We start from the raw sequence: 18,437 nt of genomic DNA, 5'->3' as shown, positions 1-18,437 counted from the left end.
CAGTGGAGCAGCAGGGGGTGTGCGCTGGGGATTAGGCAGGAGACCGATAATCGCTGCCCCGCCTTCTATTCCTGGCCGTGGTAGTGACTCACAGAGGGATTTTGGCCACTCATTCCATTTTGGCATTTGCTTCCGCAGAGGTGCCGTGGGGACGGTGCTGTTCACCCACCTCACAGCAGCCCTGGGTGCAGAGCTATGGGAAATAAAACTGCAGCCAGAACCAGTCCAGGAAAAGCTCTCAGACAGAATCAGGTGGGGTCAAACACAATGTCGTGGTCAATCTGAAACAAAAGTTGTGTTTTCAGGTCATTTTACTAATTTTCTTCCTTCCTTCCTTCCTTCCTTCCTTCCTTCCTTCCTTCCTTCCTTCCTTCCTTCCTTCCCTCCCTCCCACCCTCCCTTTCTTCTTTCTTTCCTTCTTCTTTCCTTCCTTCCTTCCTTCCTTCCTTCCTTCCTTCCTCCCCTCCCCTCCCCTTCCCCTTCCCCAAAAAGAAAGAAAGAAAACCCCCACCAAACCTCACCAAAAAGAGATCACTTTTGAGCCAAGCCCAGACAACTTCCTGGGTCTTTTTTTCCCTTTCCCTCCTGTTTGCCCAGTCCCAGTCTGCATTAATAACTTCCCTCTCTGCCTCACAGAATATTCACCTGGCTCCACCTACAGAGCTTGTATTTCCATTAAGTGCTGTAGGAACATCAGATGAAAGACTCTGAAGTGCAAATGTTTTTTGCTTTTGGGAAAGGATAAAGAGAAAACTAGTTGCCACTCTCTCAGTGGTTTTTATGAAGGCCCATGTCCAGCAAAGTACATAAGGCTGAGACTAATGTTCCATTGGCCATTCTATGTTATTTTAATGATGTGCTTAATGAGAAAAGATTTTTTGAAGCCTGGTTTAAATGGTAGTGGGGAAGGTACACAAATGGCAGTTCTGTGAGAGGTCACTGAGAGTAAAGCAAAGTTTCCCTAAAAAAGGCAAAGAAACTTTCTCTGTGTTGTCCTCTATATTTGGATGCTCCTTCCGGTGGCAGGTGTACAACCCCCTCAGAGCATCTGCTCTGAATTTAGACAGAAGAGTCTCTTGTAGAAGGGGTAATACCAGAGGGTTAAATGTCCTAATCCTTGCCCATATTACTTGCTCCTAATGCCACAAACTAGAGATAACACCAGAAAGTGAGATTTGCATAATGCTGATCAATTTGAAAGGTACGATAAACAGAACTGTTTTTTGATTGTATTTCCCAGTGCAGCAGCAGCAAAGTCTTTAGCTATTCAGGTCAGCTCTCACACCAGCAATTGCACCTCTGCAAAGTGAGCTGGGGATACAGTCACACTTGGAGCCAGGGAGGGAGAAAACCCATTTCTTTGGATACATTTAAAGCCATCTGCACATCGTGCCTTCCGCAGGCAGCTAGGGAGCAGAAAGCTTTTAAGGTTTGTTTGCCTTCTGCTTGAGAAAGGTCAGCCTGGGAGGGGATGGGATGGGAGGCTGGGAGGGAGCAGCAGATCCCAGCTCAGGGGGAGTGGAAAGCCAGGAGCAGGCTAGCAAACGATACCTGGGTAAGGAAGGAAGTGTGAGGAAAGATCTGCTCTGGCACTTCAGCACCGCTGGAGCAGGGGCCGCTGACTGGGACAAGGATCCGCAGGGAGGTGACAGGTGACCCAGGGTGAGGGTGGCAGAGGGGGCAGGTCAGCCTCGGCACAGTCCCCGAGCTCCGAGGATGCAGGAGGACCTTGCTCTGCAGTTCCTGGAGGAGGGATGGAGCAGTGGGAACTGGGGCTGTGCAGAGGTACCTCCTTGATTACTCACCTCCTGTTCTGCCAGTAGTGCAATGCCTATGAAATCACCAAGCACAGAACTAAATCACTTAATCACAGAACCACGGAATGGCTGGGTTGGAGGGACCTCTGGAGACCCTCCAGTCCTACAGCTCCCCCTTCCCAACAGCTCCTTCTCTTTTGGATGCTTAAAACCCAGCAATGCACACACAGATATAGGTGTGTTAATGAAATCCAGACTTTAGATGCAACAAGAAATGTCCTTGGATTTGGCATTGCTCACAAATGGATTTGTACCCCAAGCCTTCCCTGCACCTGGACACGAGCAGGGATAAGAGTTTGTCCAAACTCCACTGTGCTGCTTAGTGAGCAAACAGGAAAGAGAAAGAAAAGCGCTGTCTGGAGGAGGGAGAGAGTTACCCGAGAAACACACTGCTGGGTGCACCCTAATAATCCCAGGCTTTAGGCTCAAAACTCCTCAGCAGGCTGATGTGGAGAGGTTTTCACAGGGGAAAGTGCTGCAGGTGCCAACCCACTGAGCAACCACCCAGTCTGAGTCAGTCTGAAAGGGCAGTCCCACCACAGAGGCCAGTTAATGTGTTCCATCACTGAGGGAGGCAACTCCTGTAAATAGGATTTGGGTCAGCATTGAGCAAATGGAATGGAAAGGCTTCAAGGGGGGCACAGTAAGAATTAAAATGGCCATGGCAGTGAGCAAAGTTTGGGAAGTTTTCATCCCAAGAAATATCCCCCAGCCGACCCCCCCACATTCCTCACTGCAAACCAGCAGGGCCAACACCCCCCAGGCACAGAGGAGGCACGTTCAGGATTGTGGAAGAGCCTCATCCTCACTGTGTTCAGCTGCAGTTCAGAGTCCCTTGCAGAGTGACACCCACCTCCATCACAGCCTGAAGGGAAAGGGAGACACGTGGAAACTGCCTCAGTCTCTGGGTGTCATGCCCATGATTATCTAGGGCCCCGCACTAACTGTCTTACAAAGAACACATGGGGAGGCGTTTTTAGCCAACCTCTCAAATTTTAAGAAAATAACTGCTTAAACCTCATAAATAATGATTATTTCAATTGATGAATCATTTTGACTCATTTTAGGTCTCGAGTAATTTTTATAGTGCCGTGCAGTAAAGTAATTGTGGAGTGAAGAATTCATTTGTCACTCCTGTATGTTCTTGTTAGAATTGGATTAAGTTAAAATTAATATTTCTTTTTCAGAAGGACAATTTAAATAACAGTCAACCATGAATGTAGAAAAATCTCCTGATATTAAAAGACTGTGATCAACCCTCGTGCCCCCATGCTCTTCCACACACACAAACCCACACAAACACAGTCTCCCTCCTTAAGTGTGTAAACCTTTGTCCTTACAGCCCAAAACCATAACACTTGAGTAACTTTTCACGTAACACTTGAGTAACCTTTCACACTGAACTCAGAGTCTCTTTTTCCAAGTGAAAATCATGCTTTTGAGTGCAGTCCAGAAATGCCAAACACGGGATTTGAGACTGAAAAGAAAAAATGCCCGAGATAATGAAAAATGTGCTTCTCTCTCTGGGGAGCTTTACAGAATTATTTTTATGATCAGAAATAATTTTATTATGGGAAATGAGATGCCAGTTACAAGGAATTTCAGCGTTGTCCTGAGAATTGCTCAAGAATCTCCAAGCACTTGGTCAGCAGAAGGCTGTGTGACCCAGAGCAATGTGGGTGTTACAGAGAGGGAGGAGAGTTTGAGAGACCGTCACCTCGGGCTCAAGTTCTCCCCTGTCTGCTCCCGTCTCCATCTTCTCCTTCCCAGAGAGACAATCCTTCTCCCTGAAGGGACAAAGGAGTGAGGAGGGGAGGTTTGGAGCCTCATAACACATCATGTGTAGGGGAAACGAGACCCAACCAAAGGGGATCAAAAAAGCAGAAGGGAACACAAGAGCCACACCAAACAAGGGCTGTCATTTGGGTTTCTGAGGGGAAAGGTTAATCAGGACCTAATGAAGGTTCTTTAAACAGATAATGTTTTGTTACAGCACAGGATATGGCTGACCCAACTCCAGTCAATACTCCTTCCATGTGGTGGAGAAGGAAATGCTGATGTGTTTTCAGGCAGTGATTAGGTCAGAAGATCTTTCAGAGTCTGACCATGAGAAATGGAAAGCGAGGATCCCCCCCAAGACATGGGATCAATCTGGTCAGTCCTCTCGGAAGAGTAAAGGGGTAGAAAGGAAAAAAAGCTATTAAAAAAAGAGGGGAAGGGCTCAAGATTGATGAGGTGGGCAGTAGCTCATATTTGCATATCTTGTGTCTCCTTGACAGCAGAAAAAATAAGTTAACCCAAAAAATAGAAATCTAATCTACATTCACTTCCCAAGTTGTCAAAAGGCCTCGGTGCAGAGCAGCCACACTTGGCTGCACAGGGATGTCCCAAGGAGGACCCCGACCAATAAATCTGTTTGATTTCCTGTTATGAGAAGCAGACAAAGAGATATGGTGAGGGATGGGCAGAGCTGTCTGCATAAGGGAAGAGCCTGTGCTTTCATCCCAAACTCCAACCCACCCTCTCTAAGGTTAGGAAGAGTTCAGTTCACTTTGGGGATTTTTCAGGGTTATTTCTCCTTTTTGTGTGTTCCCGTGGGAGCTGGAAGGAGATGGGACAAAGCCTTTCTTTCCTGCTGGCAACAAGCAGCCCTGAAAGTGTCACACAAAAGTCTGTTCTTGAGAGATTTCCAGTCCAAGGCTGTGATCTTGCAACCCCTCCAGATGTGAATAATGCCATGACATTTTTAGTGGGTTTGCTGTTGGTGAGAATTCCTTGGCATTACTCTGCCAGTGTTTTCTCCACACCACTTCTTCCTTGCTTTCTTCTCCCCTTCATCCAGAGCACGTTACAAATAAACAGAAAAGGCAGGCAAAGATTTCAGATCAAAAAGACTTTTTTTCCCAACCCCTGAGGACCTGCACAATGCTAACAGCACTGCAGAGCAGCAGCTGCTTGATAAGGTTCCTCTCGGGAGGTGACCTCACGACTCCAATGCTCTTTTGCCCACAGTACATGGACTCACAGCCTGATCCTGCAGTCCCTGTAGGTGTTTCATGGCGTAAATTTTCCAGAATACAGCAGGTCCACGACAACATTTGAGGGTGATTAGGATGAATGTGGTAGCACTGCAGTTCTGAAATAGCACGAATAACACTCATGTTTCTGCAGATGAATGCTCCCAGTGCTGCTGGGAATTCCCCCAGGACATCAGGAGCCTCACTAAATCACCACTTCTCCCAGCAAAAAGTTTCAAAACCTTTTATGGGAACAGGACCAGGATCGTGACCATGGATGTAAATTTGCTCATTTGCTTTTTTTGTGGTGTGTTGTTTTTTTTTTTCCTCTAGAGAGACCCAAAATCTTTGAAAAGGAAACTGATTTTGATAAGATCATGCGGGTGGAATTAGGAAGCAAACACAAGATCCAGTGCACTGCAAGTGGGAATCCTGAGCCCAAGATCGAGTGGAAGTGGCAGCCCTGCAGCCTCACAGACGCAATGTAAGTGACATTCCAAAGGATGAACATGTTCCAGAAGAGTTTGGTAGTTCCAAGTCACCTTTTCTTTCCACCGCATCCTATTTCGGTTGGTTAAAATCCCAAGCAGTGATTCCCCACCTGAAGATCTCCAGGGTTAGGAGCCCAGCTCATGTCTGGTTGTGTGTGTTCTTCTTGACTTAGAAGCACCTTGTATATTATCTGAATTGTGTGAAGTAAGTTTAAAGTGACCACTTCAACTCTTCCCTGCAATGAGAGGGCTGAAAGCAGGTTTTCCATTCATAAAAAAAAATAAGGCAGGTCTAGAAAGCAAGAGAGAAAAGTGCTGGATAGTTCCTTATGTTCTCACTGATCCATTGCTGTTCCAAGTGCTATGAGAAAGCCACGAGACAGGGAAAAATCACGGAGAAATTGCTTTCCCAGGTTTTCTGCTGCAGCAGTCACAGTGATGTTGAGTGATCCAGTCTCAGGCTGGGTCTAGAGAGTGACCTTGTGTCCCTCCTCCAGGGCAGTATCCCGGTACCTCAGTCAGGGAGTTACACTGCTCCCATGGGAATAAAGAGCCGAGATCTGCTGGCTTAGGTCAGGCTGTTGGCACTGCAGGGCAGCAACAGGGGCTGCTGCTTCAGGGTGTTCAACCAGAGCAGAATGGAAACACCACATGGAAGCAGGTTCTGCATTCCTTAGGAAGGCCACAGGGATGACCCGAGATCTTTTCCAGGCCTTTCTGTGTAGGGAGAGAATTGGTCATGAGTGCCGAACTGAGCCAAACTGACCTGGTGGCAAAGGACCTCATATAACCCTTGTTCCAGCTCTGCCTCTCTGATCTTATCAATTTAAATACAATTGCAGAGTGGCTCTACCTCTCCTGGCCCCTGGGGCAGCCTTATCTTTCGCCAGCAGAAGCTGAAGGAGGATTCCTGTGGGAAATGACACAGACCCCGCTTCCTTCTGTTGTCTCACTTCCCCTCTCTCTCTTTTTCTCTTCCCCCTCCTCTGCCTCACCAGTGCACTTTGAATCCCAAAACACCATCATTGTTCCTTAGAGCTGTGATGTGATTTACTTCCTCTGGGTTTTTTCCCTTCATCCTCACGACAGGATTGTGCCTTGCAGGAAGTCACTCAAGACATCTAATTAGGCTCTTCTGAGAGCTATAAACCCTCCCTTGACCCAGGGAGTTGCCCAAGTGTCTTGTGTGGATTTGACCAAGGCAGGGCTGACTTATGGATTCATTTCCTGCAGCATCAGCACTTACAGATGTCCAGATTCATTTTACCTCCCATAACCCTACAGTGGGCTCAGAGCCTTTGAACTGCTAAGCATGAGAAAACCTGTGTCCCTGCTCAGTTATTCCAAGTCAAGGAAGACAGAAAAGCCTTTTGCCTTGGATGGTGCAGATGTGCCTTTCCACATGATGTTCAATACACTGCTCTTTGCCCATATTCCAAAATGAAGATTGATAACTGGCAGCTGTCTGCTGGGGAATGGGCAACATTAAAGGAGCCTTCTGCTGTCATTATCCCAGTATTTATCCACTCTACTCCCTCAGCCCACACTTCCTGTTGGAAAGCTGAGCAGACAGACTCAGCAACAATCACCTCCCCGCAGTTCTGAGTGACTGGCATTTTGAATTTGGAAATATAACTCATATTAGCCAGATTAAACTCACATGATTTAATTAGTTATCCAGTATTTTCCATTTTTAACCTTTGGAAAGTTTGGGGGGTTCCTTTTTGGTCATATACTGATCTTTGTCTACCTCTGTCAAGGTGCTTTGTAAATAGTTTTGGAATGCTGTAATGAAGGGATAGTTTCACAAAGAGAAACAGACTCCAGCAGCCACAGCTTTTAGGAGTTTTTAAGACCGAAGACTGACATTCTTTTCAACACACCTCCTTGGTTATCTGTGGTATGTCTGGTTCTTGAACACCATCTCTGCTTCTCTCCCTCCAGGTGCAAACCCGAGGGACCAAGAGTGGTGGTTCAGGAGAACATGGTCATAGGCAACAAGATAAGAAGCATTGAGAACATGCCCATGCAGGGGGATAAACCAAAGGTATGTGTGGGGTGGAGTCTGAGCCATGATGTCATGGGATGCCATGGGATCCAGGGGCTGCTCCAAGGGCTCCATGCTCACACGGAGCTCTGTCCTGGAGCTCTGTCCTGGAACTCTGTCCCGTGGTTCCCAGGCTGCTGTGGGTTGTTAGAATGCTTTGAATTCCCCAGCTCTGGGATCATTTCACTGCTTATAAACACCAGAATTCTGTGAATGATGTCACTCACCCTGTTTAAAATTCTCCAAAGAGTTTTGGGTCAAAAGACTCTGTGTCTCCTCAGACTCAAGAAGTGTAAGAGTGGTTCAGTGTGAGGGGTCCTGTGAAGTGACCCTGACTTCATTAAGACACTTGAAGAGCACTTTGTCCTGCCCAGCTTTGCCTCCTCTCAGCAGCAGGCTGAGCAGTGGTGTAATGTGAGAGGCCTGCAGTGCCAGAGGGAACTGGCCTCATTCTGGGGTGTGCAGGTGCCTGAAGGCCCTGCCTGTTTCAGCTGGAGTTGTCCATGTTTCTTTACCCATCTGGGCTGCCAACCACGCTACTGACTCCATGAAGGTGGGAAGGCCTTCCTTCTACCCTTCCCTGCCTGCTCCCCCTTCCACCAGCACTGGGATCACTTTTCCTGTGTGAACTGCAGAGATCCCAGCCAGGAGTTACCTGTTCAGTGCCTCCTGGCTACCTGTGGTGGTGCTGAGTGATGTTTAGACTTGTCCATGCTGACCCTTGGGAAGCTGCTGGAGCTGTTCCACTGTGGCTTCACAGCCTCCTGGCTCTGCTGTGCTCTGGCTTGGAGAGTTGGTTCACCTGTTGGACTTAGAGAACTCTAGCTTCAGGAGTGGGTTTGCAGGTACAGGTTTTGAGGTGGATGGTCCAGATGGTCTAATCCTGCAAGGTGCTGGATGCTGCAGTTCATATCCTGGTGCATCTTTAAGCAGAGGATAATTCTTCAGTTACTCCCATGCCCAAAGTTAAGCACAAAGCTAAAGTGCTCTTCTGGATTAGGTCCAGACTAAATCAGCATCTGGCAGGATCAGTGCCTTAGCCATCTGCTCTTTCTCATGGAGACTTTCCAGTTCTAAACATAATCTGAAACAGAGCTCTGAAAACATGGTGGCTGGGCTGGGAAGGAGAAAATCAGCATTCGCCTTTCATTCCCGAGTTTTTCCATTGCTGGAAGATATTTATAAGTTGGATTTATTTAGATGGCATAGTGCCCCTTAAGCTCTAGTTTTAACGTATTCTTTAAGAATTTTAGATCTGAGGTGAAAGCAACTCCCTACAAAGTACTAATTACTTATAAAAATGGAAGTCAGCAACAGGTACCTACAAAGTTTTGTCCTTTTCTAAGACTTCCTGGTTGCTGCATGGACTGACAAGAGCTTTCTGGCTCTCCTGGCTACTGTCTCCTTCCGCACACATATATATACAGTCTGTCAAAATGTATGATCTGGTGTCCCAGAGCTTAGTTTGTGTCTGATGATCAGTCTTCAAGTTATATTAGTCCCCACAGAAAAGAGACTTCACAGTTGCTGTGACTCAAAATATCTCTTGGTTGCTGAATTGTCCTGCTGTGTGGAAGTGAGGAACACGAGGGAACATCCATACAAGGTCCCCACAGAGTCCTCAAAGGTTTCCTTGTCCCCAGGAGCTTGGGGCACTCTGAGTGCCACCAACAGCCCTGAGGTTTCTCCTTGCACAGCATCTCTGCTCTTTCTGCACACCCCAGACATCCTGAAGAGTTCATTTTTAGACATGTTCTGTGAGGGTTGTAGCTCAGCCTACAACCCTTAAACTTAAGCTTTTACATATTTCAGTATTAAAGTTGCAAGCTACGTCATTTTACATTTTATAATACATTCATTATTTTCATCTCCTGCTGATCCACTGGCTAAAAACACAGTCTGAGGTGTTTCCTAATGATTTTTATGTCCTGATTAAGATTTATGCAAATTAATATAATTAGGTTATGAATTAATATAACTAGATATATGAACCTCAGGTTTCAGCACTTGGTAATTCATCAGCATTGACGGGGCAGATGAAATAATGAAGATGTTGGAGTGTGACTGAGCAATACTTGCTGGTTTGGCATGAAAACATGCATTAAAAGCATGGGAACAACTGCCCTGGAATTACCAGATCCAGAAACTTTCTCAAAGCAAGCTGGCAGGGCAGCAAGCACAGATTTTTCCAGCAAACCCCTGGTGTTTGGTGTGCTCTTTGATCACATGAAGATCTTTAGACAACTCTTGACAGGAGTAGCGTGCAAAATTGAGCTGTCTTGTCATCATCATAATGATGATTCCACTATATTCCATAGAGAGAGAAGTGAATTTCACCTCCTTCCTGCCTTCTAAAGGCTGAGACTCATCCCTAAGGAAAAGCATGTGGTTATGATGTACTTCACTGAAGTTTTGGTCAAATAATGGTTGAGGCACTTGCACTGTGTTCGAGTCATTTTCCCAGTGGTTTTGAGTCAATACTAAACTTTTCACTTTGTGATTTGAAGCCTCATGTATCTCCCTCTGAATCCTGCTTTTTCACACCAGGTGAAACACCCGTGATTGCAGGAATGGTCTGAGTTTCCTCTTCATGTCACAAGGAGTTAGGTTGCTATTTTATTTGCTTTTCTGTTAGCAAAATAACACACTGGCCTAAGCTTGGGAGAACAGGACCAGCAGAGGAGAATAGCAAGACTCATCCATAATTCAGTCCTCACTGGGGGTTTCTTTTCATCACTCTTCTCCCATTTGTGTAGATACAAGAGAGTGGCCTGGCCACGGGGGTGTTTCTGCTGGTGGAATTCACAACCACTCACGAAAACTGACCCAAAAATGCCAGGTTTAGACCTCCTGGAGGAACAGAAAGACTACATTAGAGCAGTGGGGCGCGTTTGGTGCAAAGTGTGGGTGCAGCTCAGCCGGGAGGTTTAAACCCGTCCCCCTGTGTGGGTGCCCACGTCAGTGAGCTCCACCAGCCCTGTCCACCAGGCCCTGGCAGGGAAGGTGAGCAGTCACCACTCTCTGGGAGACCAGCCCAGATATTTCAGGCACTACCCAAGCACAGAACATGGACTGCACCACACTGTCCTTGGCAGGTCTTGTGAGAGCCTGGCGAGCAGCAGGCAGGTCAGAAGTGGCCCTGTGTCTTCCCTGCCCTCCTAAATTCCTTCCTGAAGTCACAGGTTGTGAGGAAGAAGCAGGGAGTGGTCACTGCTCAGGACTGGCCAGGACCTATCCACCCATCCCAGGGCCAGAGGGCAATCGGTCCGTCCATGCTAGAGGTGAATACCAGTTCCTCCAGAGGCACCTCAAACCTCCAGTTTCCCCCCAGTTCCAGCCCAGTCCAGCACCTTTCCTGCTGCATTCTGTGAAGAGGCTTGCTCTGCTTTCACAGGGAAACACCCACTGCCTGAGACAGGAGCAAACCTGGAAGTTCTCAGCTGACTCACAGGCTTCTCTTACCACTCATTCTCAGTCCAGCCTTTAGCATGTTTTGAATGAATGAACCAACATCATGGATCAGAATTGTCAGGCTATGAAAACAAGTGTTATTCTGTGCCATTCAAGTAGATGGATTAGGAGTTAGTTGACTATTTTCTTTGCGGGGTCTCTGCTAAAGTTCCTGTAATTCCATCTCCCTCTCACACCTCCAGCCCAGCTCTGCCAGAGTCAGACAGCTGAGAAATTTTCCACCCACGTTTTCCACTCCTCATCCTCACCCACGCAGAGCTAACGAAGTGAAAGAGAAAGAACTGTTAACTAAAGCTGCTGGAGGGAGGGATTAGCCAAAGGAAAGAGAAAGCAAGGAACAACTAGATATGTTAATGCATGCTGGCTCCAGCTTAAGAAAAGGTCTGGTTGCTCTGTCCTTACTACAAGACGTCTTAAAACACTCAGGGTACATGGCTGTGGAATGTTATTTGGCTGCTTCTAAAATAATTTCTTTTTATCAGCTCGGGAACATTACAGTGCAGGACATATGGACTTTATTGAACTATTCCATTAGGAGTTTTCCCAGCAGCAATGTCTATTTACTCATCATAGCTGTTCTTCAGAGCTCAGTCATTTTATTTCTTTTCTTATTAAGTTTTAAACTTAGTCTATTCTTTCACAGTAATCATTTATTAGCTAATAGTGGCCTCTTTGGGGTCACAGTATTGGGTGGCCTTTTGTTTAAGTCATAGGAAATGGAGCCCTTTACTTGCAAATCCAGTCACAGGCAGGATGTGTGGTGTTTGGTATGCAGTGAACTCCCAGGATCTCATCCAGCTCCCACTAGGAAGATGTCTAGACATGCCATGCCAATAATTTGTTATTAATTACCATTGGTCCCAGCGCCGTCTGCACAGGAGCCGAGGATGGAACAGCCCCATGGTTTGTGCTCCACTCGCAGCTGGAGCTCACTGGCAGGGGTTTGATGTGTCATTGAGCCTGAACTGCTCTTGGCCAGGACAGGGAGCGGAAGGTAAACTAGAGAATGCAGATTTCCAGGCTGTAAATAGTTAATGAATTTTCACTGCAGGGATACAGAGTTTCAAGGCAGTTGCAGGTTTCCCCTCAGCATCATTACTGAGGTTCAGCAGGAGCTGGACTCTGTCTGGGACTGAGGGCTCTGAGCAGAAGGCAAGGGAAGCAGCTGTGGTGTGAGCCCTGCGAATCACAGGATCACAGGAGGTTTTGGGTTGGAAGGACCTTAAAGCCCATCCAGTGCCACCCCCTGCCATGGGCAGGGACACCTTCCACTAGCCCAGGTTGCTCCAACCTGGCCTTGGACACTTCCAGGGATGGGGCAGCCACAGCTTCTCTACCCAACCTGTGCCAGGGCCTCACCACGCTCACAGCCAGGAATTCCTTCCCAGTATCCCATCTATCCCTGCCCTCTGGCAGTGGGAAGCCATTCCCCCTCGTCCTGTCCCTTCATCCCTTGTCCCCAGTCCCTCTCCAGCTCTCCTGGAGCCCCTTTAGGCCCTGGAAGGGGCTCTCAGGTCTCCCTGGAGCCTTCTCTTCTCCAGGTGAGCATCCCCAGCTCTCCCAGCCTGGCTCCAGAGCAGAGGGGCTCCAGCCCTTGGAGCAGCTCTGTGGCCTCCTCTGGACTTGCTCCATGTCTCAGACTTTTCTGTCCTGGCTCTGATTCCAGGAACAGAAAATACTTCACCAGGTGAATGGACTGAGCACACTGAAAGGATTATCCCCTCAGAATTTTTTCCACTCCATGCAAAAGGTCCCCAAATGTTGGGGCTGTGCCACTGCAGAGAGGAGTCTGTGCCAGCAATTCTCACTGTTAATAATGGGAAAAGATCCCTATGTTTGGCTGCTCAAGTTCAAACCGCTTTTTCATTAGGGATGGCATTTAGAAGAACAAAATCCTTTTCCCAACCTGCCACTGTGACCAAATGCACACAAATTTCAATTTTCAACTGCCAAATCATCAGCACTGTGAACCCTGTGAGGTTTAACATCTAGGTTAATAGAGGTTACTCTGGCATCTCCTTGGTTCACTTCAAAGGGGTCTCCTGATCTACGGGTACTTCAAAAAGTAGATACCACTGCTGGCTTAAAAGTGCTTTTCAGGTTGCTTTTGGTAAAAGACAAAACTATGTGGTCTTATAGAGGGAAGGGCTTTGGATGCCCTTTGGTTTAGTCTGTTAGTGTTCCAAAGCACCACTCTGTTAAGGACCAAACCAGGATTAGGTTAGTTTGGCAACTGAGAACTTCCCTTCAGATGCTGGAAAGATAATTGGACTCCCAGTCTCAGGGATTGGCCCAAGAGCACACAGCTAGAGCAAAAAGTTGATACATAATGATCTCAGGATAATTCTATAATAATTGTAATTAATTCTTGTAATAATTCTTATTTCAAGAAAATCACTCAAAATCCTGAATTTCCAGCTCTGAAATCACCTATAGATCTCTTCTGGATGCTGCTGGTTTAAAAGTCACATTTTGGAGGGCTCTGGGAGGTGCTGGTTGTAAGACAAGTCAGTAAAGTGCCTTATCTCTGTAGATCAGGTGTGTAACAAACTGCTGTCCAAGTCCATAACAGTGATTTGAGCAAACAAACAAGAAAATTCTTTCTTGCTTTTACTGAGTAGTTTTTTTCCCAAGAATTTGTCCCCAGACTGTTTCCCACCATCTTTTTCACCTTCATATCTAGACACAACTGAGATTAGCTATGATGAGGTCTCAGTATAACTATTTGCTCTTTTTTTTTTCCCGCTACCCTGCCAGACTTCTCCTGAGTTATGGAGTTGGAGACATCAGCATCTGTGTGTGTGTTCATGAGCATTTACCTCTGGGCCACAGCTTGAGGCATTGCATCAGTGTTTAGAAGAGCCACAGTGTCACCCCTAACACTTTGGACATATTCCAAAATGGATATTTTATGCTTTTGACTGGCTCTACAGTATTATCCTCCACTTCCCATCTAGAACTGTCACTTAGAGAGACTAATTACTGTTAAGGAGCTGTCCAAATTTATCCCCTTCCATCCTCAGCACGTACATTTATATTGGCTTTTGCTATTCCCAGACCTAAAATTCTCAGATCCAGCAATCATGAGAAGAGAGATCTTGGTCCTGATTCAGCAGTAATTCCACAGGCAGTGTCTGCTGCTTAAAGTCAGGGTAGAGCTCTGAACATGTGCTTGTTAACAGCCCATGGCATCAGGCCCAGGGCTACAGGAACAGCAATAGGAGGAGGAGCAGGCGCTTCTCTGGATGATTTTATATCCAAGTTACAGCTATTTGCACATCATAAATCACCCAGCACTGCACAGCTCTTTCTTTGGTGGACACCAGAGGGAGTTGGGTTTACTGGGCTCCTGTTTTCACCCCTAAACTTGATTTGTCCCTATTCTTGGTTGATTTCTGTGCCCATGAAAAGCAGAGACTTTTCAACTTACCCGTTATTCTGCTGAAAATGTTCCCCATTAGAATGTAAAATGCACATGGGATCAAACCCTTTGAAACTCATTTCCCTACAGGATTTAAAGTGCCAGAGCTCAGCAAACCTTAAATAGCTCTGAAAATACAATCCACACAGCTATAGACACACTCATGATGCAGCTTTATGAGGGGTAAAGGAATGTCTTGTGTGAGTTTAGTTTAGGATATTAAAAAGAAAGTCCAGAGATGCTTTTGTGCACTTCAAAGCGCTCTCTGGAGATAAGGACAAAGGGCCAGAGGGTGTTATAAGTTTTGATTCTCAAAGGCCTTAGAAGGGATGGCAAAGAAAGCGATATTTGTTCCAAATGTGAAGGCTCAGAGTTCCTCAGGTGAATGGCTGCAGGGGAAGCAGAATCATCTTGCAAGAACATCTGTGTCTTGGTGGGTCAGCCCCTAATTTCTCACTACCAACCCGACAGAACACGAGGAATAATTAAAGCCACGATCTATGGATAGTCCTGTATGAGCCTGTGGTGCTACAGGGACAGGGACAGGGCAGTGCCACAGGGCTGCTCCTCATTAAGGGGACCCTACAAAGAAGCAGAGACTTGGGATGTTTAAGGAACACAAATTCCTAAGGATGTGTTTGAGTTCAGCCCCGTGAGTAACAGAAACACTTCCTTTTTCTCTGTGGTGAAGCTCAGGACAAGTGTTCCTTCCTTATCCTTCATGATCCTCCCTTTCTGCATTTGCCAAGCGTCACCAGCAGCTTCTCCAGAGCTTCCTTCCTTCCTGCACAGCTCCTGGCACAGCTCTGAGGAAGGGTCATGGAATCAAGGTGCTTCCAAGCACAAGTTGTAAGAGTGAGTTGGGGCCCAAGGGGCCACATCCTTCTCTCCCTTCTCTGGGGTTACAGCGAAGCAAAGCAAAATCCTGCAATATTCTTAACCCCACATGCATATGAAGTACCTGCTTCCCATGCAAATGTGGATGTTTGTCACCCATGTAACCCATAACTGAGAAGCAGAAAAGAGAACAGAAGGATGTGGGACTGCATTTGGATGAATCCTCCAGGTCCTTCACTTCAGCTTTTTGCTGATGTTGTCACAAAAGGACCTTGGCCTTGTCTCAAAGGAGAACCCTGTTTTTCATTGATGAGACAGGGAAAAAAAGAAGTTTAGGATTGAGGAGGGAAGCAAGTTAGGTGGGCTGAGGTGATGTGAGATGATGAGAGATCAAAAACCTAATAGAAGCACTTATGTGTCCGTGACCTTCACCCGTTACTAGAAACAACTGTATTAGCAGTTTTCTGTACCATAACACTCCTCTGCCAGGCCTTCCCCACACTCAGAGCCTTTTTTTGCCTTCTCTTTGCTTGGCAGATTGTGAGCACCCTCACTGTAGAGAACAGCAGTGCCTCAGGGATCTATTCCTGCGTGGCTTCCAACAAGGTCGGCGTGGAGGAGAGGAGCGTCGAGCTCTACGTGTCAGGTAAAGCGTGGCACGCACACAGCACATGCTGATGGGCTCATCCACCTCCACGGTTTACAGGGTTGCTCAGTGCTCCTTCAAACTCTTGGGAATCCCTGCCTGTGATGTTTTTGGAACACTCCCAGGCTGTTCAGGGCTGGGTCCTGCGCAGCTCAGATGTGTCCAGCATCAGCCCCGATGCTCCTTTTGCCCTTCCCAGCTGCAGCTGCAGCCCTGAGTCTCAGAGCATGTGTCTGAGAGCAACACTCGTGACATTCGAGCTCTGTCCTCACTAAACCTCCAGCATAGCTGAGCCTTTGGAGCCGGCCTGAAGCCTCTCCCTAACTTGGTTGGTCTCCAGTTAAGTCAGCAGACACAGCAAAGGTGAGCAAGGCCAGTGTCCAACCCAGTGCAGGGCTGGTATTGTTGTGACATTGGATCCCTGCCTGGGCAATCAGCCTCTCCAGTGCCCTTCCTGCAGGGAGGAGGTGGACACGCTAGTTTTCCAAAGAACATAAATGCAAACAAATATCTGCTTAACCTTTCAACACAGGAATTCTTTAGTAGTGAGATCAAGACCTACATAATGTTTTTAGGAGAGATGGGAGTTTAAAAAGAGAGGAGAGTCCAGGGACAGCTTTGTTCAAGTGCTTACCCAGAACAAACTGAAACATTTCTGTGCTCACTTTCTGGATGAGTGGATGTTGGCTGGTAGAATTTGCATCAAAATAACAATTTTTAGAACAAAGAGTGCAGAAGTGTCCTGGAAAGTAAATGTCTGGTTCTCACTACTTGGTTCCTTCCCCATGAAGCAATTTGTGAGGGCAAAGCTTGCCACGGGCAGGGCCCTGCACTCCTCTGCCTCTCTTGCCTCCTGTGTTGTTTGACTCCATTGCTCTAAAGCAATTAATGACATTTCAAGTCATTCTAACCAAAAAAGGGCTCACTAGACATCAACACCATTGTCACACAGAAGTGCAAACAAGAAAAATGCCATCCAACAGTAATGAAGGTGGTGCCATACAGGGGAAAGATTTCACCTCCATTAAAGCTTCCTTGTGCTACCCCAGTGGAGACAGAAGAGGGTTTTTCCCTCCAAAATGTATTCTTCAAAGCTCTGACTCTTACTTAGAAAAAGCCCTTCAGGGTGCACTTTTGGGAGATCCAGCTCAGATGTAAGAGGTCCTCAAGATGTCCAAGGCAGGCTGAAGACCAGCTTGGAAGTACTTCGCTACTTCCAAGTGTTGAGTCCTCTTGTAGACTGGTGTCTGCTCTGAATTCCAGCTATTATGCTGGGGAGTGTTACCCACAGCCAGGTGTTCCCAAGCTGCAACACTTGGTGACTAAAACCAAAGCTACAGCAACTAAATAAGCAATGAGCACAAGGTCAGATCCAAAGGGTTGGATCACCCCATGCACCTTTTACAATTATGTTTTATTTTAATAATAAAGTTATGTAGGAGGGGCTTTTTCCACCCACAGTGAGCTAATATTTCAGATTTTTTTTTTATTTTAAGATCAGTGTAGCAATGTTTTGAGACAAAAGTGTTTTAATCATGAAGTTTTAATTATGAAGGAAATGAATCACTGGGCAAAATTACTGACAGTGTTTGTGGTGGAAATGTTTCCAGCAAAGCAGACCAGGAGGTGAGTGGGGCTTGCCAGGGCAGATATTTTGCTGTGAGTCTGTGCCATTCTGGGGAAGAGGCAGATGCTGGACGAGCATGACTGGCTTTAAGAAAGTGCTGTGTTTAAAAATAGTGGTGTTTATGGATGAGAAAGGAATGCAAACTTTCCAAATGTGGCCATCCTGATGCTAAAGTAGGTCATGTTGCTGCAGTAAAATAGCAGCAGAGTGACCTGCTGCTGGGTTTGTTCACATGGGGGTCCTATGCTGAGTCATGGGCATGATTCCAGCATGGCCAGACTGCTGGGAGAGCTGCTGCAGGTCTGCTTCAGCATGGGGAAAAGCTGGGTCTTCTCCTGGAGGCACTGGGAGGGGGCTACAGGTTCCTCTCCCCAGGGCTTGCCTCCAGTCTCAGTGCTGAGGGAACACCCAGGGATGGCTTGGGAGGTTCCAAGCAGAGCAAGTTCAAAAGCACAAGGCTCCAAGGAGTCCCTTTAGGATCACTGGGCTGGTTCCTTTGGGGCACATTGAAGCTCAGAGCTGAGCTGAGGGCTGGGTTAGAGCCTGGGGGTGCATGAGCAGCACTTGGGCCTTTAGGACAAGGTTTGCAAATGTTTTTAGCACCTCCCAGTTCTTTGCAAAGCAGCTGCAAGTTGTGGCACCCCACAATTAATGTGTTGGTTTTAAAGACCTGATCTCCCATTATCTCCTGCCAACAAACAAGCTGGTGCATCCTGAGCTGCTTTCAAACATTTTGGCTGAATTGAGCTTGACAGATTTCTTCCCTGGTAAGAAATCTGAGGATGATACAGAGGCTGAAGTCCCTCAAAACCCTGTTCCACTGGGTCAGGGTTGAGGTGTTTTCCCAGGACATGACAGAGCGTTCCAGGGAAACATCCTCAGGTGTTGTGCAGGCTACTCTCTGGGGACTTGCCTCACTTCAGTCTGATGTTTTAATCACCAAGTTCATTTCAGAGAAATGTCTTTATCCCAATGGAATAATGTCAGCAGCCATTTTGTTCTTCCACTGCAGAGCCCCCACACAAACTCCCACGGACACCAGAAATAGCCCTGGTGTCTATTT

At 46.9% G+C, this 18,437-nt stretch overlaps 1 protein-coding gene across 1 annotated transcript in view; it reads left to right on the top strand.

Annotated features, from left to right (window-relative positions):
- The window catches only part of LOC113997171 (vascular endothelial growth factor receptor kdr-like), a 131,973-nt gene that overhangs the window by 68,221 nt on the left and 45,315 nt on the right, over window positions 1-18,437 (top strand). Inside the window, exons 10-12 of the mRNA XM_027738810.2 lie at window positions 5,168-5,318; window positions 7,270-7,372; window positions 15,639-15,747. Coding sequence (XP_027594611.1) covers window positions 5,168-5,318; window positions 7,270-7,372; window positions 15,639-15,747 — 363 coding nt within the window. The remainder of the gene's footprint in view (window positions 1-5,167; window positions 5,319-7,269; window positions 7,373-15,638; window positions 15,748-18,437) is intronic.

This window comes from Pipra filicauda, unplaced genomic scaffold, assembly GCF_003945595.2.
Source record: "Pipra filicauda isolate LSUMZ 115617 unplaced genomic scaffold, ASM394559v2 scaffold377_size797966_pilon, whole genome shotgun sequence".
Classification (NCBI taxonomy): domain Eukaryota; kingdom Metazoa; phylum Chordata; class Aves; order Passeriformes; family Pipridae; genus Pipra; species Pipra filicauda.
This window is presented reverse-complemented; position numbering and strand designations above follow the sequence as displayed.